The sequence below is a fragment of the Megascapheus bottae genome, chromosome 20 (genome assembly GCF_031878675.1).
Source record: "Megascapheus bottae isolate mThoBot1 chromosome 20, mThoBot2.hap1, whole genome shotgun sequence".
Lineage (NCBI taxonomy): Eukaryota > Metazoa > Chordata > Mammalia > Rodentia > Geomyidae > Megascapheus > Megascapheus bottae.
This window is the reverse complement of record NC_143528.1, coordinates 4498466-4526457: the sequence shown is the minus strand read 5'-3', so window position 1 is coordinate 4526457 and position 27992 is coordinate 4498466. Positions and strand designations below refer to the sequence as shown.

General features: G+C 38.5%; 1 protein-coding gene across 1 annotated transcript in view; it reads right to left on the bottom strand.

Annotated features, from left to right (window-relative positions):
• The window catches only part of Nsd3 (nuclear receptor binding SET domain protein 3), an 84528-nt gene that overhangs the window by 1042 nt on the left and 55494 nt on the right, over window positions 1-27992 (bottom strand). Inside the window, exons 3-9 of the mRNA XM_090353914.1 lie at window positions 17999-18070; window positions 17158-17320; window positions 10393-10547; window positions 8272-8787; window positions 6245-6371; window positions 2510-2610; window positions 360-405 (exon numbers count right to left, since the gene is read on the bottom strand). Of these exons, the coding sequence (XP_090210040.1) occupies window positions 360-405; window positions 2510-2610; window positions 6245-6371; window positions 8272-8787; window positions 10393-10547; window positions 17158-17320; window positions 17999-18070 (1180 nt within the window). The remainder of the gene's footprint in view (window positions 1-359; window positions 406-2509; window positions 2611-6244; window positions 6372-8271; window positions 8788-10392; window positions 10548-17157; window positions 17321-17998; window positions 18071-27992) is intronic.

Sequence of the window (27992 nt, the reverse complement as noted above, 5' to 3'; positions counted from 1 at the left end):
CTAATGGAGAAAAGTTGGAAACAATATCAAGTCTACGCAGTGTTCTCCAATTTACCAAAACAAATAAGACTTCATGTGGAGGCACAGAGTGAGATCAACTCTAAAAGTCTCTCTCTCTTCTCTCTCTCTCTCTCTCTCTCTCTCTCTCTCTCTCTCTCTCTCTCTCTCTCTCTCTCTCTCTCCTCTTTCTCTCATGCACACACACGCATACACACATAATGGAATATTGTAATTTCACACTGAAAAGCAACAACAGTGATTTACAGAGACAGACAAAAATACATGTAGTACAAAATAAAAAAATTCTTAAAATCGGTTTAGTCAAGGAAATGCAAAGCAACATTATAGTATTAACTCACCTTTTTGTAATCCAGTCTTCACTGTAGCCTGAGGAACTGTTTCAACCTGTTTGGAGGAAAAAAATTACAGGATTAATAAGGAATTTTTTCACTTTGAAGTTACAGGGAAAAAAAATAAGACTTTCATCAATCTAAGTAGTGATGAGTGATCAATGTTTCTGAAAACTAAACTAAGTCCCATCTTCTGGGTCAAGTTCTCTGCCTGTGCTGAATACCAAGTGACAACACACAGCCACATGCTCTCTAGCAAAGATCTTTCCCACCATGCCCTTGGAATATGAATAGAAGAAGAAGACTTTCCTCAGTGTCTGGGAGGCAGGAGAGGGGTTGTTTCTGCAACCAGCCCCAATGTTGCTATAAACCCCTCCCGCCCCAAAGACGTTAGGATAAATTTTTACTTACTATGAAACTCAGGTTAATGTAACTCACGCCACTTTAAGACCCTTCCGCGCCTGCACTCACAGCTAAGTTGCTGGGAATCAGGACCCTCTCTGTAGAGAGTGCTACAGGGCTCCATACAGCTGGAAGCTCAACACTTTTGCTGCTAGTACAAACTTAAGAAAATAAGTTTGTGATATTGCAAAAGTACTTTCTTGAGTGTCTTATGAACAGTGTCTTGATCCTACATTAGGAGAGCGAGATCAGAAGTTATTCTGCCAATGTATATGTAAAACACGGGTAGTTTGAGGATTGAAGCATGGGAATTAAGAGAAAGGATGCTGTTTGGAGGAGTTCCTGATTAAGCTATGAATTGAATTTCATGTTTCTTTAAGATGTGGTGAAATATGCATGTTGAAACACATTCTGTAAATAGTTAAGGATTGTTCTAAGCTTTTTAAAAAAATTTTATTTTTTTACAACAGGTAAAAAACATACAACAGAAATGCTTCTTTTAATAAGATACAATTAGTCATACAAATATAAAATCTTCTAAACAATCACTGATAATGTTTACTACTAACTATATATAACACAGTGGCATTAACAATTTGTCCCATTTTTGTACTTATTCTGCTTATTAACTTTAAACTGGTCACAAACTGAATTTGGAAACCAAGTGGCAAAGTCACAACTTCATTTTGGTAATCAAAACTACAGGTCTGCAAGAGTTTAGAAAGGTTTTTTTTAGAATTTCCTAAGTATGAAAGCTAATATGATAAATAGATGACAAATCAGTATATTACTTAATTTTAAGTTAGATATTCTGAAAAAAATTGTTTTACATGCTTGTGACATTATAGAGCACCCACAAAGTTAACTTTTAAATTTGGAAGCTTAAAATTATAAATGCAATACTTTAAATAAGAAAATCCACATTCTTCCATAAGCAGTTTTGAAATATAAAACTTATTGGAACTAATACTATTAGAATTTTATTTTAATGCCAGGCATCCAGATTGTAAAAAATGGATAATCTTTCAACTTTAAAAAAATTAAGAAAATTCTGATTATAAGCTTATTTTAAAGGAGGATAGTTTCTAAAAGTTTCTTTGAAAAGGTAATTTAATATGAATGTTACTACACTGATTACATTGGTTGAACACATTCAAAGTGGCTCTACAACACTCTTTTTAAAATTTGAATATTTTCTATCTGATAACCTGATAACCAGGTGACTGTCATTCCACTGGAAAAATAACATTTCAAAACTCTGTGATGCCAACAGAAAAACCAGATCATTTAGGATAATCTGATTCTTAAATATAATCATTTAAGTTAAATTAATTTGATTTGCTTAAAAAAACAAAAACAATACATACCAGCAGTTTAAAAAAGCAAAAAGCAAAAGTTTTAAGAGGGAGAACTCAATGATGGTTCCAAATAAAAAAAAAAAATCACAAAGACATGAAATCATTGTGCTTATAAAAGAAATTTAAAAATAAATGTGAGGGAATTTTGCAAGAGTCTCACACCACTGGCTTCCCATCTCCTAAAGCCTGACTTTTTTTTTCCCCCGTGAAAATGCTTAAAGCAGAATCACAGGGATGGCTGAATTAGAACTGGGCACTGCAACCTACCAGGACAGAAGCATAAGACAGTTTGGAAAGGAAACTCAGAGCAGGAAAAGTTTCTCTTTCTTTTGAGATATCGAGATAAGCCACAAATTTTACATATACAATGCTTTAACTCTCTACATGTAGGAAGCCAACCTGCTCCTTTTTGATCTTCTTCTTTGGCACAACCTCAGTGGATTTCTCTGATTCAGATCGAGTCCTAATTGATCTTCTCTGTTGTTTCTTTTCTACCGAGCCTAAGAGATGATTTAAACACATTAACATTAACAAAAATTTTTTTTAAGAATAGCTTGACATTTGGGGCCAGGAGTTTGGCCTACTGGTAGAGTGCTTGTCTAGCATGCATTAAGACCAGGGTTCGGTTCCTTGGTATCACATACATAGAAAAAGCCAGAAGTCATGCTGTGGCTCCAATGGTAGAGCTCTAGCCTTGAGAAAGCCCAAGGATAGTGTTCAGGCCCTGAGTTCAGGCCTCAGGACTGGAAAAAAAAAAAAAAAAAAAAAAGAATAGCTTGACATTTGTGCAGTTAAGGTCTGATCCAATTTCTTTGCTTTTCTTACTCATTACTTTCGAATTTTAATTAAAAGTCACTAAAAAGGCTTTAAGATAACGTGACCCATGTGTCAGGCTATGGGCAGCCAGAAGGTGGTAGTCTAGGTAGCCAGACAAGCCACTCCTGCACGTACTTTCTGCCCTGATGGGCTAGACCCATACAGCAGCCAGGATGTGCGGACCCACTCAGGGGCATACCCAGACCTTAAATGAACCCTCTGCTATGAAAGGAGTTTAGCAGAGAACAGTGTCAATGGTCAGGCAGTACCTGGACCAGACGAAGCCCTCAGTCTTCACTGAGTGCAACAGACAAGCTAATTTGTTCTGAGGCAGGGGCATTTTCTGTTGGAGAATCTGATATTTTTAAAGAGAGGGGGTTCACTTCCTCTACATCCCACCTTTAACCTTCAAACCATTTCCTTCAACCTGACTCCATTTGAATTTAGGGACTATATAGCTTGGTTATGATCAGGTATTTAGATTCACACACCCCTGGATTGGAACTGTACACTTGTTGCATTACCCAAGAGAAGTGACTTCATCTGTGGAGCTTTAGCTTTTAGACAAAAGGAGGGTAATAATAACATCTGATTCATAAGGTAGTTACAAGAATTGATTGGCATATTTAAATAGATGCTAGCTGCGTCACCACCCTCCCCCAAAAAAAGATTTTAAATATTTGGGGACACAAAAATTATTTAATAGCTTAATTTGTAAAATTTGATGAGCCAAGACTGGGATCTACAAAGGATTTTAATTATACAAATAAAGGGAGATTCAACATGCTTTTACAGTTTACTTTTGAAAGCAGATAAACATGTTTAGGGGTTCTGGTTAATCATTTCCAGCAGAGAAGTCACAAATAAAGCTCCCTCCTTTTCTCTCCTCTTCACACTGATGAAATGGTAGCTAAGACTACTCTCACTGACCAAAGAGGATTCCAGACACTTAAGACATTTGAAACATTTTAAAACAAAAATCAAAACTAAAAAGAGGGAACTCAATGCTTCCAACACACACACACACACACACACACACACACACACACACACACACGCACACAGAGTCAAATGAGGAAATTTTGAAATTTTGTGAGAGTCACACCAATGGCTTCCACATATTTAACATAATATTTAAGTACTTACCTACCTACCAGGGGAGAGAAAAAAGAAATTGAACAGCTTAAAAGTCATCAAAAACTTTGTTTTTGAGGATGATAATGTAATGGTACCACGAAGTGCACACGAGACTCTCTTATAGAGGGTGAGGCAAAAGAGCTTTTAAAAATAGTTTTGGAAAAGCCAAAACTGGTAGAGCTCTAGCTTTGAGAAAGCCCAAGGTCAGTGCTCAGGCCCTGGGTTCAAGCCCCAAGACAAGCAAAAAAAAAAAAAAAAATTGGGGCCAGGAGTGTGGCCTAGTGGTAGAGTGCTTGCCTAGCATGCAGGAAGCCCTGGGTTCAATTACTCAGTACCACATACACAGAAAAGGCTGGAAGCGGTGCTGTGGCTCAAGCTGTAGAGTGCTTGAGAAAGCCCAAGGACAGTGTCCAGACCCTGAGTTCAAGTCCAGACCCTGGCAATAAATAAATAAATGAAATGAAATAGCTCTGGAAGGGAGCCAGTAGTTCACACCTATAAATCATAGCTACTCAGGAGACTGAGATCTGAGTATTACAATTCAAAGCCAGACTGAGCAGGAAGACCCATATCATTCATACCTCTAATTAACTACCAAAAGGCTAGAAGAGAATCAATTGCTCAGTGACAGAGTGTTAGCCTTGAACAAAACAAAAAACAAAAACAAGCCGGGAGCAGTGGCTCATGTCTGTAACCCTAGCTACTCAGAGGCTGAGATCTACAGATCGAGGTTCAAAGCCAGCCAGTGAGACACTTATCTCCAATTGACCACCAGAAAACCAGAGGTGGTGCTGTGGCTCAAGGGGTAGGGCAGTAGCCTTGAGCTGAAGAGCCCAGGGACAGCACTCAGGCCTAGAGCTCAAGTTCCACAACCAACAACAACAACAACAAAAACCTCAGGAAAACCAAGAGCAAGGGTCCTGATCACCCATTCCTAAAATAATCTCAAGTCATATTCTGCAACCTAAACTTCATGTACCTGCCTAACAAAGGCACTAATTGCCTTTCCCAGACAAAAGAATTATAACTTCCATTTAAAAAGAAGAAAATGAAAATTTATGGAAGATTTTAAATCATATAAGACTATATGAAAATGAAATGTTTAGTAGATGAATGGAAAATACCAAACTCAATTAAAAATAAAAGTATAATGCTTAGGATTGGTCCAGTGTTATATGTTCAATATTCAATATCCGTATGAATAATTTACTTTCTTCCTGGTTAAGAGACTACAGATGTATCCAAATCTACCTACAGTAGGTATCCCATTTAAATTCAGACAAATGAACAACAGTTAACAAAACCAGTAACTGATAGGCCTAACTGAAAATACCAAAAGATACTTTAATATTCAACAAGAGAAACACATACTTCAAACACAGCTAATTAATGTAAAAGCTAAGTCCATTTACTAATTTTTTTTTTTAATTTTTGGTCAGTCATGGGGATTGGACTCTGGGCCTGGGCACTGTTCCTGAGCTCTTCAGCTCAAGGCTACCACCCTATTCCTTGAGCCACAGCACCACTTCTGGTTTTCTGGTGGTTAACTGGAGATAAGAATCACGTTGACTTTAGTGCCCAGGCTGGCTTTGAACTGTGATCCTCAGATCTCAGCCTCTGGAGCAGCTAGGATTATAAGCGTGAGCCACTGTGCCGGCTCATTTACTAATCAATATTATAATTTCACTTGATTATATGGTACTCTGATGCACACCTGGCTCTGGATCTTGCTCTCTCATTATAAATTTGGCTTCCTTTCCCAACTCAATTCTAGATAAAGACATACTAGCTAGTAACCACCACATGATTTGTGCCCAATGCCCTCTGACACCAGTTCTCTCTGTCCCGCATCTTTCCTATCATTTGCTTTTATTTTCTTCAACTTGTTGGTCATGGGGCTTGAACTCAGGGCCTGGGCACTGTCATTGGGCTTTCTCAAAGCTAGTGCTTTACCACTGGAGCCACAGCACAACTTCCAGCTTTTCTATGTATGTGATTGGGAGGAATCAAACTCAGGGCTTCATGCATCCTAGGCAAGCACTCTACTACTAGACCATGTTCCCAGCCCTATATTTACTTTTGATGATGACAAGTCTCATAAGGAACAAAGCTCCCCATGTTATAGCTGAACGTAACAATAATCTCCCAGAAAATATTCATATATTCCTAGTCTATACCCACCTGTAGGGCCAGATGTTGCTTCAGGAGATGATATATTTTGAGTTGGCTTTTCACTTTTTTGATTTGGTGAAGAGATTATAAGTCTGTCTTGCCCCCTGACACTTATTTCTGTTTTGTTACCAATTCCCTTTAAAAGAAGGCAAAATAAAAAAGTAATTATTATGCAAATGGCATCATAAGCTTATAAAGACAGTTTATAATAATTTGTTTGAATTTGTCTGTTTGGTTTTTTTTTTTGGCCAGTCCTGGGCTTGAGCTCAGGACCTGAGCACTGTCCTTGGACTTTTCTTAAGGCTAGAGCTCTACCACTTGAGCCTCAGCACCACTTCCAGCTTTTTTCTATGTATGTGGTACCAAGGAATTGAACCTGGGTCTTCGTGCATGCTAGGCAAGCACTCTACCACTAGGCCAAACTCCTGGCCCCTTGTCTGGTCTTTATTATGGTTAATTTATCCTATCCATTATCCAAAGTAATTTTATTAAGTTATATTCTAAAATGTATGATGAGATCACATAGGAGAAATAATAACTACTTGTCTAAGACCAAGTGACACATATCCCCCTAAAAAGTGAACCTATGTCACCCTCATTTTCTGTCAAAAATGATTTTCTAGATGGAATCATTCCTTCATACATTATGTATAATATACATGTAATAAATATGTAAATTCATATATATATATATTACAGTAAGAGAACTCTGGTCACTATCTACCTATTACATAGACAGAGAAGCCAAAATATCTTTAAATACAGAAATATGTCATTCATGGTGACTAAAATGTGACTATATATGTAATGTAGAGCAGACATAAGTTAGTTATAACCAATTTAGGTCTTAATTTAAGTATTTTTAATGCAATAGAATAGATATGAAGGAGTTATAAATATAAATGATTTTAAGATAAATACTATGAAATATATATAACTCATAAATGTATTTATATAACTGTTAGTATTCCTGTATGTAATTAGCTTAATGTGTATATGATTCTGAAAAAACTTGTATAGTACTAAGAAAAAGTAGAAAAAGGATTCTTTAACAAACATGCATAAAATACATCTAAACTGAAATCACAAATCCAAATTTGTACAATGGGTCCCAATCCATTGGTAAGAAGATATAAAAGATATAAGATACATAAGATATAACCAGTGTTAAGAGTTTTCAGTTGGGCACAGTGGCTCACGCTTGTAATCCTAGCTACTCAGGAGTCTGAGCTCTAGCCAGCCCAGGCACTAAAGTCCATGAGACTCTTATCTCCAATTAACCACCAGAAAACTGAAAGTGATGCTATGGCTCAAGGGGCAAAGTGGTAACCTTGAGCTGAAGAGCTCAGGGACAGCACCCAGGCTCAGAGTTCAAGCCCCACGACTGACCAGCCCCCCCTCCAAAAAAAAGTTTTCATGCCTTCAAACTAAAGTATAACTGCTTTAAATGGAGGCCCAGGGAAGTCTAATCATAGGAATTTAGTTTACAGAGATTGAGCTACACCATTACTGCTTTATCACCAAAGTAAATTGTTTTAGGAAAACTAATGGTGAGATTTTTCTGAAATGCAGTTAAGATATCCTAAGCCAACAGAAAATCTAACAAAACTGCTAGTGCAACCAGTCAGTTCGACAGGTACAATTATCACAGTAACTTCCATAACAATATTAATTTAGATAACTAAAAAAGATTTTAATTAGAAGCACAGTTTGCAACAACAGAAAAAGCTTACCATACAAACTAGAAACAGACAAACTGTCCAGTTTTTTTCCCATGACTTTCAGGAGCTAAGCTCAATTTTGGCTGCACAGTTCAAGACTAATCTACTACAGATGGGAATATTACAAGGGCGGGGAGAGCAGAAGAAAAACAGCTTTTTTTGTCTGTCTTTTTTTTACTCAGAGAGTAAATGTGACTATATGTTTCAAAAGGATATTTAAATTAGGTCCTTATGTTGTTTTTTAGTGCAAAAAGTCAACCATTTAAAATAATATCATTTTATGATTCCAAAAGTCCTATAAGAAAAAAGAGGTACCTTTGTTGTATAAACAAACTGATCAATAAATTTCCCATCTCCTGTTGCATTTTGAAGAGCAAACACTTGTTCAATTTTTACAACAGGAGACATGTTGCACTTCTGCAAATCCAGGCCCCCTTTGTGCATGGTAATGGAAGCTGGTAAGGATTTCCTTGCGGCTGCCGTCTTCCAAGCTATTTTAACAGGAGGTGGTTCTTCCTCTTCCGTGCTTGTATGCCGCCTCTGGCTCTGCCTCCGAATTTCAGTACTTGACTGTGAGGAAGCCACCTCCCCTGCATTGGTCTGTTCTGATTGAGTATTCAGCACAGATCTTGGTCTTCGGGGTTTTTTAACATCAGTTTTCGAGGTAACATTCTTTTTTGCTTGTGATAAAGTCTCTTCAGGTTGTTTATCAATATAGATGAAGGTATACTGTTCTATTCTTTCTTCTCGAGTCATTTTCAATGCTTTCTCTGCATGGGCAATGCCAATATCCCACTGGGCACGTTCTCTTTGAGGTCGGGGTTTCCGAATCTTTAAAGAAGATAAAGGTATTATATGCAATGCTTTAATCTAATAGGTATATCAGATCAACATGTATTTCCCATGCATCTTATCATATTTTTAGGCCACAAGAATATCTCCAAGTTCTTTAGACAAATAATGAACTGCCCTCAATTCCATACCTTTAATCAATTACTTCATTATATGGCATGAAGGCTCATCTTATTTATCCTGCCTTTGTGGGCTTCGGAGATAGACAACAATCCCCAAAGAGGGAGCCATCCTTCTCACATTACACCCACTCCAGCAAGAATGAGGCAAAAGAGAAAAAAGGCTACTGAAAATTTATTCTCAATAGCCAATGAAACACTAACATTGTATGTAGCATTGCAAAGCTCCCATTCCTCCATATCTGGGTATTTGTGGAGATCATAACAAAACGACCCAACAATGAAGAAACATTGAGAAATGCACTGCTATTCAGAACCATAATGTAAACAAGGAGAAAAGGAAGTAAAAGAAGAGAGCCTGAGGAACAAATAAAAGCTGTCATGTTAAGAAAAAAAAAGAGAAGAAAAATAAACTTCAATCAGTTTCTACGGGTCTTAATTAGAAGAGCTTAGACTGACAAAAGAGGTAATAAAGAAAGCTTTGACCAGAGGTATATGGGATGACGAAAGCAATTAGGAATTGTTCAGGTGGCAAAACTGAGATAGAAATCAATACAACTATGAGATGGTAATATGACAAATGTTCATGTATATAAATCTAAACAATATAAGTCTGAAAAGTTAGTCAAAGTCCTGTGATAATACTTAGCTTTAAAAGTATAAAAATGTGACCAGGAGTTTGGCCTAGAGGTAAGAGTGCTTGCCTACCATGCACAAATACCTGGGTTCGATTCCTCAGTACTACATACACAGAAAAAGCCAGAAGTGGTGCTGTGGCTCAAGTGGTAGGGCTCTAGCCTTGAGAAAACCCAAGGACTGTGCTCAGACCCTGAGCTCAAGCCCAGGACTGGGGGGGAAAAAAAAAGTATAAAAATGACCATTTTTTTGCATCACAACAGAAATATAATTACTTTGTTTAAAATCTCAACTAAGCCAGACATTGATAGCTCACAGCAGTAATCTTAGCTACTTAGGAGACTGAGATCTGAGGAATGATGTTCAAAAACAGACCAGGCAGGAAAGTCTATGAGACTCTTATCTCCAATTAACCAGAAAAAACCCAGATGCAGAGTTGTGGCTAAAATGATAGAACACTAGCCGTCTGTAAAAAAAAAAAAAAAAAGCAAAGGGATAGCACTCAGGCCTTGAGTTCAAGTCCCAGGAGCAGCACTAAAACAGGATCAAAAACAAACAAAAATTCAACTAGACTGTTGAGAACTCATTTGCAAATTCAAACCTATCTGCCACTATATCAAACTACAGGACTAACATAAAACAAACTGACAAAATACCCCCAAATCAAGCCAAAACAAACAAAAATAAACTATATTAAGAGGGCTGTGGGTATAACTCAACGGTAGAACACTTGCCCAGCATATGCAAAGCCTTAGATCCAATCCCAGGCAAAGTAACAAATAAACAAAACATATTAAATTAATAACAAAGTTAACATGCCATTAGGTACCTTTTGCTTTTCAGAGTGATTGCTGGCTTGCTTGGTTGCCTCAGCCAGTAACTCTTCATACTGTTTATGACCTTTATACTCCCGTACACGTTTTTCATGAACCCATGCCCTCTCTGGTTGGTTGCTAAAAAATTGGACATGGTATTCCCGGGCACCTGTAAGTAAAGATTTTTATTAACTACTATAGAATACCTACATCCACATGTACTTTGCCAAAAGGGTCTCTAATATCAGCTCCTTGGCATTTCTCTCATTAAAACTTGAACAATTTGAATTGTACAAATATATCTCAATACCTACCACTGATACAAATAAACTACTAAAAAAAAAAAAACCACTCCTAGTGGTTAAAATGATCACAGAAAAAATTTAAGTGTAATAAATTCTGCTCATTACAGATTACTTTGGTTACACAATTGATTCTTACTTGCTTCTAGTTTGGGTTTTTTTCTTTGTTGTTGGGTTTTTTGTTTGGTTGGTTTTTGTTTTGTATTGTTTTGCCAGTCCTGGTGCTTGAACTCAGGGCCTGGGTGCTGTCCTTGGGCTTTCTCAAGGTTAGATCTCTACTACTTGAGCCAGCACCACTTCTGGCTTTTCTATGCATGTGGTACCAAGGAATCAAACCCAGGTCTCCATGCATGCTAGGCAAGCACTCTATCACTAGGCCGAACTCTTGACCCCCAGTTTGGTTTTTTAATTAATTTATTTATTTTAACTTTTTTGGTCAGTCATGGGGCCTGAATTCAAGTCCTGGGCACGCTGAGGTCTTTTGTTCAAGTTGTCCAAGGCTCTACCACTTGAGCCACAGTGCCACTTCCGGTTTTCTGGTGGTTAATTAGAAACAGAGTCTCACAGACTTTCCTGCCTGGACTAAATCTGAACAGCAATACTCAGATCTCAGCCTTCCGAGTAGCTAGGATTGCAGACATGACACTGGCACCCAGCTTCTTTGAACTCTCTAAAAGTACTGATGAAGGGATTGGAAATATGACTCAGTTGGTAAAGTACTAGCCAATGAGTGAAAGCATCAGGTACTAAATTCAAGTTCCACCTCTGACCAAAAAATTGAGGAAAATGCTGGGTGCAGTGGCTCACGCCTGTAATCTGAGGATCACAGTTTAAAGCCAACCCAGGCACTAAAGAATGTGAGACTCTGATCTCCAATTAATCACTAGAAAACAGGAAGTGGGGCTGTAGCTCAGTGGTAGGGTAGAAGCCTTGAGTTGAAGAGCTCAGGGATAGCACCCAGGCCCAGAGTTCGATAAAAAAAAAATCTTTTTTTGTTTTTGAGAAAAAAAAGAATAAAAGAACTGATGAAGTTGCTCTTCAGGCTGTAAACGTAAGGTTGTTCCCCTCTCCCCCTCCAAGAGTCCTGTGATATTAAAACCATCTTAATAAAAATATCCAAATATTATTTCTATGTTGAAATTCACATTTAGAGCAAAGGCAAAGCAGACTGCTGACAGCATGACTAGAGATAATCTGGATGCACAAAGAGCCCAAGTGCCACTGTGTTCTTAAGCTACATAATGGCACTTGAACAAAAATGTTTGTGGTAAGACAGCAAAAATATTAATTTCATTTAATCTTAAGATCTTGAGTCTTGAATATAAATATACATATATATATATTTGTCTCTAACATTCTGTGATAAAACAGGAACCATGAATAACACACTTCTCCATCCTAGAGGATGACAGCTGTCTAGAGAAAAAACACTGGTGTGACCATTTAAATTGTAGGATGAATAGTAACTTCTTTATGGACCTGTATTTTTCTAGGAAAGTAAGACTAGGGAGAACTTTGGTTCTTCAAACTTGAGTAGGATAGTATCTCTCCTCAACAATGACCACCTTACTTCACAGAAAACATTATTTGCTAACAATAATTAAGTCTTATCTTACATTACTGAAAATTTTGTTTTTTCCTTTCTCAATCTTGCCAGATTCCTAATAATCAACAAATATTCTGAGGAAATAATTTATGAAACTACTTTAAAAGAGTATCTATAAAAGAACAGGTCAGTATTTAAAAGATGTACATGACTCAGTAAAGAAGAATTTCTGCTCGAACTTAGGGCCTAAGTACTACCCTTGAGCTTTTGTGCTCAAATCTTGTGCTCTACCACTTGAGTCACAGCTCCAGTTGCAATATTTTTGGTAGTTAACAGGAAATAAGGAGTCTCACAGGTTTTCCTGCCTAGGATGACTTCAAACCTCAATTCTCAGATCTCAGCCTCCTGAGTAGCTAGGATTTCAGGTATGAGCTACCAGCACCTGGTTAAAACAAGAATTTTCGAATGGCCAAAGTATTCAAGATGTTACCACATATTGGGAGGTAAGAAGATTTATTCAAAGTACAGAACATAATCAGTGGATTTTAATATACAAAGTACTAATACAATTTTAGATTACTAATTTTAGATTATACAATGTATATCACCTACCACATGTTGAGCTGAGGTGTAATACTAAAGAAAATATCAAATAACTACCTGAAAAATATTACAAACATTTTCACTTTTCCTCATATAGATCTGTGTGAGGCTGGATTACCTTCACATACTTCAGCCAAAATAACAAATGATAACAGACTGAATGTAGATGCAGATAGAATACAGGATCTTGACTTAAGCTATACATTAGTGTGAAGTCCTCAGTTCAAACGCTAGTACCACAGAGAAAATTTTTTTCGAGAAAATATTTTTCATAAAATGATAATAAAAATACTTCATTTAAAAATAAAGTAAGATGTTTATTTCTTTTTGCCTTTTTTTTTTTTTTTTGGCCAGTCCTGGGCTTGAGCTCAGGGCCTGATCACTGTCCCTGAGCTCTGCAGCTCAAGGCTACCACACTACCCCTGGAGCCACAGCTCCACTTCCTTTTCTAGTGATTAACTGGAGATAAGAGTCTCAGGTTCTTTAGTGTTCCAGCTGGCTTTGAATCATGATCCTCAGATCTCAGCTTCCAGAGTAGCTAGGATTACAGGTGTGAGCCACCTCACCTGGCTATACACACCCTTTTCTTTCTACTATATTACACACACACACACACACACACACACACACACACACACACACACACACACACACTATATAGTGTGAAGTTTTACCTTTCCCTAATGAACATATATTTTGGGGGGGGCTTCAACTCAGGGCCTGGGTACTGTCTGTGCCTGAGCCTCTTTGTGCTCAAGGCTAGTGTTTACCACTTGAGTCATAGTCCCACTTTGGGATAACCCACTCATGGGCATTTCTGCCCTGGCCAGCTTCAAACCAAGATCCTCAGCCTCCTGAGCAGCTAGGATTACAGGCATGAGTCACTGGCACCCAGCCTTGTATTGTTTTTTTAAGCAGATAAAACTTTAAGTTTTAAACTTAAAATGAGGTCTACATAGAGAAATACAATTTAAAACAGAAATATGATCCAAATGCCTTTTACCATGCTCTTACAAAAAGTATTAATGGTACAGAAGAACATCAAAGTAATGCTAAAACTGACTAATAATATTAACTAGTAACATATGGAACCAATACTTGTATAAAACCGTTCTACAAAGTAGTTTTGACAACAGACAACAAATAATGGCTATAATGTTATTTTTAGTTTTCAGACAAGCTGTCAGTCACTTCATTTAAGACTGTAAGAAACAGCCATATAATGGATATTGTGTGACAATAAGAAAGGACCAAAGGGGCTAGGAGCAGGGCATAACAACTGCCTGGCAAGCTCAAAGCCCTAATTTCAACCCAGTACCACCAAAAAAAACAAGTAAATAAATTTATAAATAAAAAATTGAAAACAAAGCCAAGCACGATGGCTCATACTACTCAGTAGGCTGAGATCTGAGGCTCACAGTTCAAAGCCAGCCCAGGCACTAAAGTCTGTGAGACCCTCATCTCCAATTAATCACCAGAAAACCAGAAATGACACTATGGCTCAAGGTGTAGGGTGGTAGGCTTGGCCCAGAGTTCAAGTCCCAAGACCTAACAACAACAACAAAAAAAGTACTAATGCATGCTAAAACATGGATAAATCTCAAAAACAGAAATGAAAGAAGTTAAATGAAAAAGTAAATGTAGAGGAAGCACTTATAGGAAGTTTAAGCTAAATGGGGTAGAATACTTGGTGTAGGAATTGACTATTAGATGCAGGATTTCTGTTTTGCAGTGATTAAAATACTCTAAAATTAGATGTGGTAAGGTTTAGCAAAACTAATTGTGAATGAACTAAATATCATTGAACTGAATGTTTGAAAAGGGTAAGTATTATGGCATACAAATTATATCACAATAAGGTTATTGTTTTAAAATGGTAATGACAAAATTAATATTTAATTATTTTTGTGTGCCAGTACTGGGGTTTGAATTCAGGGCCTCAAACTCTTGGTTAGCTTTTTGCTCATTACTGGTGCGCTACCATTTGAGACATGCTTTTGGTCCAGCCTTTTGCTAATTAATTGGAGATGGAGTCTTTTGAATTTTTCTGCCCAAGAAGGATTTGAACCATGATGCTCCAAATCTCAGTCTCCTGAGTAGCTAAGATTAAAGGCATGAGTCACCTGGTGCCAGACAGCACATAAAATTTTTTTGGTCTGAGACCAGGACTCAACCTTGGTACCTGATGTTTCCAATTCCTAAAATTATTTATCAAAATATGTTTGACTGATTTTTAAAAATTAGATTCTTGTAGTTCTGATTATAATACAAACAATCGGCCATTCTGGCTTTAAGGTATGATATCACCCAGGGAGTACCAGACCAGATTAGGCTAATTAGTGAGACTAAATTTAAATATTTTCCTTGGTATATATATAGGTGTAACTTGTACTTTCATTTACTTTACGCCCCCCAAAAGCTGAAATAATCAGATTTCATAAAGTAATTAAATGTGAAACTACTTCTATAATCCCCAAACAATGCTTTCCTGAGAAGAACTGAAGAAACACAACTCATATGATGGTAATTTTGTAGAGTTCAGGAGGCCCAGACATGAATAGTGTTAGGTCCGACTGGAAGAAATGACTTCCCTTGGCTCTCTCCCCCTGCACCCTGGAAATCCCTGCCTAGCACCTGTAACCCTGGCAACTGGCATGCCTGGGGGCAGTGGGAGGTCCCCACTGAGGTATTTCCCCATCCTCTGAGATCACATCCACTTCCGCTGTGTCTATACCTCTCCCCTTATATAATCACTCACTTCCCGCCCTAAGCTCTCTTGCTTGCCCGACTCCATCTTGGGTGGCAGGAGGCTGCTCTTTCCTCACACAATAAACCCTCTTCTCCTGAACTCTCCTGAACTGCGTGGAGTTTCCTTTTGGCAGACCTTACAAATAGGAGTTGTTTTCTTTAAGAAGATCTGGACTTCCTGGAGTATCTTATCATTTTCATTCCCATTTACAGCTGAAAGACTTTGATTCAATACTCTTATACAAATACAGAAACCAGGACTGTCGCTTACTTATGTGAATTACGACAGAATGAATTCAACTAATTTCCTTCTAATATCTAGCAGTGTTTAAGAGCAGTGGATGTAGAATCAGATTTCTTTGAGACTTTACTTTTCTGGAATATAGGATATACATAATCCTACCAATGTATCAGTGTTGTGGTTGTAAATATCATATAAGAAAACAAGTAATACAGGACTTAAACAGTAGTTTAAGCAAAAGCATACATTCAGCAATGTTGATTCTTCACTTATATCCTATTGATGCTTATATTCTCCAGTCTTTAATGCATAGCATTCACACGAGGAGAAAAGTTCAAGACACTTCCTGCTATATCCAAGAAGATTCCTTGCTATGCAGCGAAAGTATCACAGATAGGGCTCTCATCCTGTCATACATCTAACCCTCCAGATTTAAGCAGACAATTTCCTATTCATAATAATGAAGAATGACCAATACAGAAAAAGTGAAAAAGTAACAGTTAAGAAATTGTCACAAATAATGGGAAATTCACCATATGACTTCTCTAGAAACAGGCTCAAAGATTAATTAAACTTTCTTTGGCTGCTAAGTGAGTCCTTTCCAAACAGCAAAATATCAGGAATCAAATCCACATCACATTTGGATCAAGACCAAATGAAAAAGAATAAAGTTAAAATATATCTTTCCTTAATGCTTAAATTCCAAAGATAAGATTCTATGTTATTATAGCTAGATTTAAATTACACTTCTATGTCATATCAAATATGTAAGCATATTCTAGTAAGTTTACAGACTTGATAGGAAGTTAAGGAACTGCAGGTGTGGCTCAAAAGGCATCATTCTTGCCCACCAATCTTATGGCCCCAAACTTAAAATCCCAATATTATTACACAGAAAAAAGGAAGAGTAGAAGAGGGGGAAAGCATTCTGCAAAATTTAATAGGAGAAAAAATACTTGTCTGGGTAATATACATACATATACACACACACACATATATATGTGTGTGTGTGTGTGTGTGTGTGTACGCGTGTGTATCATAGTAGTCAATCACAGATGGAAAAAAAAGTTCAAAGATGCTAGGTATGTAGTATGTAACCTGTGATTCTAACATTCAGGAATTAGAGGCAGGAGGATCATGGGTCTGAGGGTAGCATGAGCTATGAGCTCTAGGGGTTCTTTGCCAATTAAGATGAGCATAATTATTTTACTAGCTATTATAAACTCACTGACAAGCACACATTTGTGTGAAATCATATATTATGTACGTATTCTTCTATAAACACATATTAAACTATTTTTATTGCCAAAATTTACTAATTATTTATGCTTTTTCTTACCTCTTGTGTTAATTTTGGTATGAACCTCAAGCTGGGGATCACTTGAAACCATACAAGGCCACCAAGGATAGGTTCCCACCTTGGACCAAACAAGATCACCAACCTGGAACTTAATACCAGTAGATACTTCTGTTGTTGAAACAGAAGACAGTATTGGCTGAACCTAGAGAAAAAAGAAAAAAAACAAAAAACTCCTTTATAAGTAAAACTAAATTAAAAAAAAGAAACCGTGCACAATGCACAAAGTACATTAAAATTTTATCTTCAATTATATTCTTCTCTGATAGCTACTGTATTTGTAACTATGGAATGGAAAGACAGGGGCAGTTAATAAGCCTCATATCCTAATCTGAAAACAGGACTAATAGGTTTTATTGCCAAATTATCAATAAAGTATCTTAAGAAGTCATATGATCAATTTTTTAAAAATGGTCATAGTTCTAAAAGGTCACAGGGTTTTTTGTTTGGTTGTTTTTTTCTTTTATCAGTATTGGGGCTTGAACTCAGGGCCTGGGCACTGTCCTTGAGCTTCTTTTGCTCAAGGCTAGTAGTCTGCCACTTGAGCCACAGTGCCACTTCCGACTTTTTCTGTTTATGTGGTACTGAGGAATCGAACCCTGGCTTCATGCATGTTAGATAAGCACTCTATCACTAAGCCACATTCCCAGCCTGAAGGTCTTAGTTTTTAAAAGGAAAATAAATCAGCTCCAAGATCAGTTTCAGTATAATTTCTGAATTAGAAAAGTATGGAGCTGTAATACCTCAATATGTTACTATTTAAATGTCTTATGTTTACTTCCTTCTAGTGCATCTGATTGGACAATATTGGATGACGACTCACCGGGGCAGTCTCTTGGACTATGGGCTCTTCTCTTGGTTTTTCTGGTGTTGGGTCCAGCCTCTCATTTGGTCTCTAAGTAAAAAGATGTAGGTCAAAAGAATAAAGCAGCAATAAACCAAAGAACAGTAATACAGAAGAATCAAAGAAACTTAAGTAGCAAAGGAAATAAGGGACATGTACTACTAAATAATATAAAGACTACTAAATAATATAAAGATTACAACAGCTCAGTACATGACGCTATGTATTAATGTTCATTTTCCATTCCACAGTTACATCTTCTATTACTTATTATTATTATTTGCCAGTCCTGGGCTTGAGCTCAGGGTCAAGGCTAGAGCTCTACCACTTCAGCCTCAGCAGCACTTCTGGCTTTTTTCTATGTATGTGGTACTGAGGAATCAAACCTGGGTTTTCATGCATACTAGGCAAGCACTCTACCACTAGGCAAAACTCCCAGCCCTACTAATTATTTTTAAAACTTCACTTCTAGCTGGACACTGGTGACTCACACTTGTACTCCTAGCTACTCAGGAGGCTGAGATCTGAAAATTGCAGTTCTATGTCAGCCCAGGCAAGAAAGGCTGAGAGACTCTTTTATCCAATTAACTACCAGAAAACTGGAAGTGGGGCTTTGGCTCAAAGTGGTAGAGCACTAGCCTTGTGGGAGAAGGCTCAGAGATAGCATCCAGGCCCTGAGTTCAAGCTCTAGGAACAAAAATAAAACAAACAAAACACACATGGGCAATTTTTTTTTGCCAGTCCTAGGGCTTGAACTCAGAGCCTAAGCACTTATCTTTGGGGCTTTCTCAAGGCTAGAGCTCTAGCACTTGAACCACAGCACCACTTCCAGCCTTTTCTATGTATGTGGTACCAAGGAATTGAACCCAGGTCTTCGTGCATGCTAAAGAAGCACTCTACCACTAGACCAAATTCCAGGCCCTGTGTTTTTGGTTGTTTTCTTTTTTTTATTCAAAACTCAGAATAGGCATCTCTAACAAAGTTAAACTCTGAGAATCAAAAGAAGAAAAGCAGGGTTTCATAAAAAGAAAGGGAAACACTTTGGAAGAAGGAGTAGAATGTGTGATTTAGACATTTTAAGAAAATCACAGTCACTGACAGAATTGCTCAAGGAAGAGAGGGTATAAGAGTGGATAGGCAGGTTAGATTTTGAGGGCCTTGCATACCACAGCAAAGCACTTGAATTTTAAGTACAATGAAAGCCACTGAAAAAGTTTAGGTAAATAAATAGCAAGTAATTTATGTCTAACAAACGTTCTGTTGGCTTCTAGGTAGGAAATATTTTGGAAAAAACAGGGAAAGCAGAATGTTTAATTAGGATATCACTGCAGTAATCCAGGTGAAAGAAAGCAGTACTATAGCTAGACATCAGTGGCTCTTGTCTGTAATTCTAGTACTCAGGGGGCTGAGATCTGATGATCATAATTCAAAGCTACCTGAAATGTGAAAGCTTATCTCTAATTAACCACCTAAAAGTAGAACTGTGGCTTGAGTGGTAGAGCACTAGTTTTGGGCAAGAAAAATATCAAGGACAGCACCCAGGCTGGAGTTCAAGCTCCAGGACTAGTACAGTAAAAATAAAAAAGTAGTTGATAGGTACTAGATTAGCTGCCTGTTACTTTGGTAACAGTACCATGAACATCTAGTAGGATATACTACTTCAGTGAAGAGAGAAAAATATGTCCAAATGAAAACAGAATTTTTCTGATCACTAGTTAAAGAACAACTAGTGTTAGAACAACTATGTTTATATAGATTCATTCAATAGCTTCATCTGATACTGATACAACCTAAACTTTTGCCTTAGCTTCTCATTTCATTAAGAAGACAGGGCAACTTTAGAACATGAGAGTTAAAAGAAGGAATCATCCTCCAATATACAATCTTCATGAAAGGTATCACTAGATCGTTTTTCTTCCCTGAGACAGTCTTGTTATGTATAGCCAGGCTGGTTTTTAGCTTGTGATCTTCCTTTATCAGCCTTCCAAATGCAGAGATTACAAGAATATACTGTAGATCTCTTATTGAAGGCAGATAGACTACATGAGAAACTTATAGTAAGAAGGAACTGATGACATTTTTCCTTTCTGGACTAAAGATGGGAGTCTCCTTTCCAAATTTGATTTGTTTCAATTGTTGGTGTTCCTTTCATATTGATTTGATAGACTGATTTTTCTTTCAGGCTGATTTGATACATTATCAAAGTCATTTTCAGCTGGATGCCTGGCTCAGGCCTGTAATTCTAGGTATTGAAGAGACTGAGCTCTGAAGATTGTAGTTCCAGGCCACCCTGGGTTGACGAATACCAAGGCTGTTATCTCCAATTTTTAAAAGCCAGGAAGTGGAGATGTATCTCAAGTGGTAGAATACCAGTACTGAATGAAAAGGCTAAGGAACAATGACCTGGGCCTTGAGTTCAAGCACCAATACATGCATATGCATATGCACACCCTCACCCCTACTACACACAAAGTCAGTTCTTTCAAAGTACTGAAATTCTACACAGTCACTTTCAAAGGGAAGGAGAGCAGTAAAGAAAACCCAAGATTTATTCTAAGTTTTTGCTCATTTTTCTGGTGGCACTAGAAGCTGAGCTTCTTGCAACTTGCTAGGCAGGAGCTCTACCACTTGAAGCAAAAACTAGCCCATTATGCTTTACTTATTTTTTGGATTATGCTTACTTATTTTTGGCTCTCACATTTACACTGGGGTCAGCCTGAATCACAATCCTCTATACAATTAGGATCATAGTTATGTATTACCACCATAATCTAGTTACTGGTTCAGATTTGGTTTTGTAAACGTTGGGATTATAGGTATGAGCCACCAGGCCTCGCATCTAAGCTTTCTTTTTTTTCTTTTTTGTATTTTATTGTCAGGGTAATATATATAGAGGGGTTACAGTTGCATTTGTCAGGTAGTGGGTACATTACTTCTCAAACATTCTGGCAATCTTTCTTAAGTAAGAGAGGGGGGAAAAAAGAAGTCATTCAGACCGAACAGGAACATACATTACAGAATGTGCTAAGACATAAGCAAAACAAAAATATCCAGTACGCATCTGGAGATCCTTGATCCTCCTAGCTCACAAAAAGTCTAACAGAGTAAACCCACAGATGTTATGCATCACCACAAATGTAAGTTAGGCAGAAAGACTTTGGGGGGGGGGATGGTCCTGGGGCTTGAAGTTTGGGCCCAGGTGCTGTCCCTCAGCTTTTGTACTCAAGGCTACAGCTGTACCACCTTCGTCACAGCAACACTTCCAAGTTTTTATGGTTAACTGGAGATAAGAATCTAAAGGAGGGCTGGGCGTGTAGGCTAGTGGTAGAGTGCTCACCTAGCATGCACAAAGCCCTGAGTTTGATTCCTCGGTACCACATACATAGAAAAAGCTGGAAGTGGCATTGTGGCTTAACTGGCAGAGCGCTAGCCCTGAGCAAAAAGTGTCTAAGGACAGTGTCCAGGCCCTGAGTTCAATCTCCATGACTGGCTAAAAAAAAAGAATCTAAAGGACTTTTCTGCCCCAGTTGGCTTCAAACTGTGATCCTCAGATCTGAGCTAGGATTATATGTGTGAGCCACTGGCACCTGACACAAAGAAGCTTTTTATGAAGAAATAACCAAGTCATCAAATGCTTAAAGTCAAGAAAAATAAAAGTAAGACAGTGCTAACGTAAGATTAAGCATAAAATTCATTTTCCTCCAGCTGTCCAAAGTACAGAGGCCAAGTTCAAAATATTAAAGCTAATCAGGTACTAAAACACCTCTTCTAGTTCCAATACTGTTACTTTGGAACAGGAAGCATTAGAGGAAAAAAGATGACTGTGAGCTAGCTATCCTTTATGATCAATTCATCTTAATTCTAAATTTATGAATGTATGGATATATGCAACTTATTAAATATTTTTTGGCTGATCCATATGCAAAGAATCTCAACAGTCTCTGAAATTAGAAAAAAGGATCGCCTGGAGTATGGCCTAGTGATAGAGTGCTTGCTTAGCTTGCATGAAGACCCAAGTTCAATTCCTTGATACCACATATATAGAAAAGCTGGAAGTGGTGCTGTGGTTCAAGTGGTAGAGCACTAGTCGTGAGGAAAACCCAAGGACAGTGCTCAGGCCCTGAGTTCAAGCCTCAGGACTGAAGCTATTAGGGGCTGGAAGTTTGGCCTAGTGGTAGAGTGCTTGCCTAGCATGTACAAAGACCTGGGTTCAATTCCTTGGTACCACATACATAGAAAAGCTGGAAGTGGTGTGGTGGCTCAGAGCATTAGCTTTGGGGAAAAAGCCCAAGGACAGTGTTCAGGCCCTGAGTTCAAGCCCCAAGACTGGCCAAAAAAAAAAAAAGAAAAGGATCATATAAGGGCTAGGTCTAAAATAAATTACATTATCCTAAATGTTCTTTAAAAATTTGTTTTTGTGGGGCCGGGAGTTTGGCCTAGTGATAGAGTGCTTGCCTAGCATGCACAAAGACCCGGATTCAATTCCTAGGTACCACATACATAGAAAAAAAAAAAAAGCGGGAAGTGGTGCTGAGGCTCAAGAGGTAGAGCTCTAGCCTTGAGAAAGTCTCCACTGGCAAAAAAATAAAATAAAATAAAATAAAGACCTCATTAAAGAAAAATACTTAAAAATAATTTGTTTTTGTTAAACTTTAAAAGATTCAATAAGGTGAGCAGTATGCATCAAATCTAACAAGAGTTCTAAGCCCTTAACAAAATAATCATAAAAAATTTCAGAAGCACTAAGCAAAACCATTATCTCTTTGGAAAACTAATATCAACATTTAAGTTGAAAATTTTTCCTGGGCATTGGTGGCTGTCATTTGTAATCCTAGCTAATCAGGAGCTTGAGATCTTGAGGATAGCAGCTTGGCAGAAAAGTATGAGAGGGCCGGGAGTGTAGGCTAGTGGTAGAGTGTTCACCTCTTATGCACAAAGCCCTGGGTTTGATTCCTTGGTACCATATACACAGAAAAAGCTGGAAGAGGTGCTATTGCTCAAGGGGCAGAGCACTAGCCTTGAGCAAAAAGTGTTCAAGGACAGTGCCCAGGCCCTGAGGAGTTCAAGCCCCAGGACAGGAAAGCAAGAAAGCAAGCAAGTCTGTGAGAGGGGCCGGGAGCATGGCCTAGTGGTAGTATGCATGCCTAGCATGCACAAAGCCCTGGGTTCAATTCGTTGGTACTACATGCACAGAAAAAGCTAGAAATAGTGCTTTGGCCCAAATGGTAGAGCGATAGCCTTGAAAAAGCCCAAGGACAGTGCTCAAGCCCTGAGTTCAAACCCCAGGACAGGCAAAAAAAAAAAAAAAAGTCTGTGAGACTCTCTAAAATAACCCACAAAAAGCTGGGCTGGAGGCGTGGTTCAAGTTGTAGAATATCAGCAAATATTTTTCTAAGAAGTTTAAGGTCTAATACTTTGAAGGTAGAGAATACAACATTTGACTCTTTGATAACAGGACTGATGTGGTCACTGACTTCTGATAAATGGAAATGGCAAGTTAAGAGTTAATGAGACGAGGCTGGGAGTTTGGCCTAGTGGTAGAGTGCTTGCTTTGCATACACAAAGACCTGGGTTCAATTCCTCAGTACCACATACATAGAAAAAAGCCAGAAGTGGTACTGAGGCTCAAGTGGTAGTACTCTAGCTTTGAGAAAGTCCAAGGACAGCGTTCAGGCCCTGAGCTCAAGCCCAGGACTGGCAAAAAAAAAAAAAGAGTTAAGAAGACTGACTTGGATGAGCCCACTGCTGAGAAGACCACCAGAAGGCTACTGTTAGAACAGAGCCTACACTTTCACGCCTGAGACATTACACCTGGCAAGAAAAGAGATGTCCAGAGACATTTCCACGTTTCTAATTTGTTGAAAGGCAAAACAGCTAGGTTTTTTTTTAAATATACAGTTTCAGTCATGATCTCAGGTCTCCTGCTGTCTAGATATTTGGACACATTTTCATTATTGAGAATATATACTTAGATTGTTCCAAATAAAAGCCACCCTTCAGAAGCCCAAGCAGCTCAGAACTGGAAATATGAAGAAATTAAGGCTGAGAAAAAAAGCTGCGGATGAAAGCTTATATTATTTTGTATGAAATGTTTGCTCAAACAAACAAACAGAAAAACCTTTAGGAGTAGGATTTTAAGTACACAGGTGAAGGAAAAAGAAAAAAAAAAGTCAAGTAGCTTTTTCTTTTTTAATTAAATGAACCAGGCCAGGCTGTTGTTTTTTAAGCTTGGTAGTAGGGTTAAACACATAGTAGGCAAATATTCTACCACTGAACTATAGTCCAAGTGTAACCAGGTGGCTTTTTCATGAGCCTAGTGACTTATACCAACCTTTTAGAAGACTATGACTTAGAGGATTCCAGTCTGTAAGGCGATTATCTATCTCCAATTAACCAGCAGAAAGCAGGGCTAGAGGTGTGGCTGAAATAGAACACTAATGTAGCAAGCAAACTGAGTGAGCTTGAGGCCCTGAGTTCAAGTCCCAATATTACCAAGAAGAAAGAAAAAGAAAAGGGAAGAGAAGGGAAAAGAAAGAAAAAGAATGATAAAAATAAATTCAGCTTGAGTATACCCATTTTAGACTTGTTCTCCAGGCCCTTGGTCATGCCAGGCTTCCTGGAGGCACTTGGGGGGGAGGGAAGCTGTCTAGTAAAGTAAACAGATGTAAACAGATGCATCTTCACTTCTCAGCTCTCCAAATACTAACTGCTAAGGATTAGAGAATGTCTAAAGACAATGAGGAGGCAGAAAGTTTCAAAAATTAAAACATTTAAGACATCCTTAGGAAGTAGTATCAATGTTGTTCAAATTAAGGAAAACTAATTTTAAAACAACCAAAGTTACAACACAGTTTGATCTGTGTACAGTTCCTGTCACAGCTTAGTTTAACAAACAGAGGATGGCCCAGAACTTCAGGACCTTGGACTTCATAGTCCAACATCAGATGAAGCATAACTTATGGTAGTTATTTCTTAAGCTTACAGCTGCCCCCCGGGTGGAAACATTTCAACTACTTGGGATTCAATTAACTGGAGCATACCTCCTCATTTAACTTCTTTGAAAGAGAGAAATAAGGAAGATGAGTAAGGAGAAAAGGCAGAAAATGGCATGAGAGAGAAAAGACAAGAAAAAACCTGGATATTGCCCCGACTTAAACTTCTTATTTGTTCAAGAGAACTTCACACACAGAGAGAGAGAGAGAGAGAGAGGGAGGGAGGGAGGGAGGGAGGGAGGGAGGGAGGGAGGGAGGGAGGGAGGGGAGGGGAGGGGAGGGGAGGGGAGGGGAGGGGAGGGGAGGGGAGGGGAGGGGAGGGGAGGGGAGAGGAGAGGAGAGGAGAGGAGAGGAGAGGAGAGGAGAGGAGAGGAGAGGAGAGGAGAGGAGAGGAGAGGAGAGAAGAGAAGAGAAGAGAAGAGAAGAGAAGAGAAGAGAAGAGAAGAGAAGAGAAGAGAAGAGAAGAGAGGGTGGCTCACATCTGTAATCCTAGCTACTCAGGAGGCTGAGATCTGAGGATCATGGTTTAAAACCAGTCTTGGCACAAAAGGACTTGCGACTCTTATCTCCAATTAGCCTCTAGAAAATGGGTAGTGGGGCTTGGCTCAAGGATAGGACGGTAGCCTTGAGCTGAAGAGCTCAGGGACAGCACCCAGGCCGAGTTCAAGTCCCATGACCCACAAAAGAAAAGAGAAAAAAATTAAATTGTGCACAACCAACTTTCTACACTTTCTATCTCAAGATACCCTAAGATCCTAAATAATCAAATATTAAATTTTACTCAGCATGACTCACTATCCAAAGATGAACTCTCCCCCTCCTCACTGCACCAAGTCCTGGGGCTTGAACTCAAGGCCTGGGCACTGTCCTTGAATACTTTTTGCACAACGCTAGCACTCTGCCACTTGAGCCACACAGGACCACTTCCAGCTTTTTATGTGCATGTGGTACCGAGGAATTGAATCCAGGGCTTCATGTAAGCTAGCCAAGCACTCTAATCATTAGGCTGTGCTTCTGGCCAAGATAAACTCAAATTCTATCAATTTACTCTAATATAAGAGCAAACTGAAGCTTTAAGCAATAGAGAGATAAGCAAGCCCAGTGTCTACTGAACAAAGACACAACTGCTTTCAGACAGAGTGAAAAGTGACTACAATATTTTCTTTCTTTCTTTCCTTTATATTTCTTTCTTCCTTCCTTCATTTATATTTTGCCAGTTATGGGGCTTGAACGTAGGGCCTTGGGCACTGTCCTTGGGCGTTCTTGAAGCTAGAGCTCTGCCAGTTGAGCCACAGCACCACTTCCAGCTTTTTCTTTTCTTTTCTTTTTTTTGCCAGTCCTGAGCTTTAGGCTCAAGGCCTGAGCACTATCCTTGGGCTTTTTTTTCTCAAGGCTAAATAAAGCTCTATCACTTGAGCACAGCACTGCTTCTAGCTTTTTTCTATATATGTGGTACTGAGGAACTGAACTCGGGTCTTTGTGCATGCTAAGCAAGCACTCTACCACTAAACCAAACTCCCAGCCCACATCATTTTATTTTTTTGACACAAGGTCCCACTGTGTAGACCAGGGTGCCTCAAATGTGAAGCTTTCCTGCCTCAATCTTTTCAGTGCTGGGATTATAGACACCACTATATTTGGCACCTAGGTTTCAATAATGCAGAAAATAGACTGAAAAATGCACAAGGCTTGCCTCTCACAGCTTCCAGTTCCTTTTCTATTTGGGCTAACTTTAAGGATAAAAGGACAAATAAGTGTAACAAAAGATAAGTAGAAGTATTTCCACATTTGCTAGATTCTCTATAACAAAGGCAAGTCCAGCCAGAAGGCAGTTCTCAGACACTAATAATGGCTTTAAACACTAATTTGGCTTTAGACAACTTCAAGCGTTATGTATTTCTTTCTTCCTCCCTCCTTACCCTTTCTCTTTCCTTTCCTTTCCTTTTTTCTTTTGGTTGGCTATGGGGTTTGAACTCTGGGCCTGGGTGCTGTCTCTGAGCTCTCAACACAAGGCTACGGCCCTACCCCTTAAGCCACAGTGCCAATTCCAGTTTTCTAGTGGTGAACTGGAGTGTTAATTGGAGATAAGAGCCTCATGGACACTATTTAGTGCCTAGGCTGACTTTAAACCGTGATCCTAAGATCTCAGCCTCCTGAGCAGCTAGGATTACAGGTGTGAGCCACCTCACCTGACAATCTTTATATATTTCTGTGGTTTCCCAAAGCCAGAGTATATCATATGTCTCTTCACTGCAAGTCAGGTGAGAAATGTTCCAGTGGAGCTAGGGATGGAGCTTCCTGCCTGTGAATGGGAAACGCTGAGGTCCTGGATTCCATCCCTTGTACTTTATAAAGAAAAACAATGTCTGAGTGATGATTTTCCTGTTTTTGGCTATGACCAAACGTAGAAATAGTACAGTGCATACAATATTAGAGTGTATACAATTAAATTTTCTCTTTTCACTTGTTCATGTATTTGAAACAGATATCTGCTTTTCAACCTCTGTCATACTTCAGTTCTTAAAGATAGTGCCAGCACATCAAGTATTTTCAAGCAGTGTTAGGAAAATGAAAAAAATGATAATATCACACTTAGAAATGATGAAATATCATTGTGACTCCCAGAAAAAGGTCACATTTGTCGGGCATGGTGGCTTAGGCCTATAATCCTAGCTACTCAGGAGGCCGAGATCTAAGGATTGCAGTTCAAAGAAAGCCCAGGCACAAAAAAAAAAATCCATGAGACTCTTATATCCAATTAATCACCAGCAGAAGTGGTGCTGTGGCTCAAGGGGTAGGCAGTAGCCTTGAGCTGAAGAGCTCAGGGACACTGCCCAGGTCCAGAGTTCAAGTACCATGACCAAAAAAAAAAGAACAATGTCACATTTCAGTTATAGAAGTCAGGGGATCCAGTTCCCAAAGAAAAGATGTTTTTGTAAGAGATAAAACTTGCTTTAAATAGAAGATAACAAATTAAAATT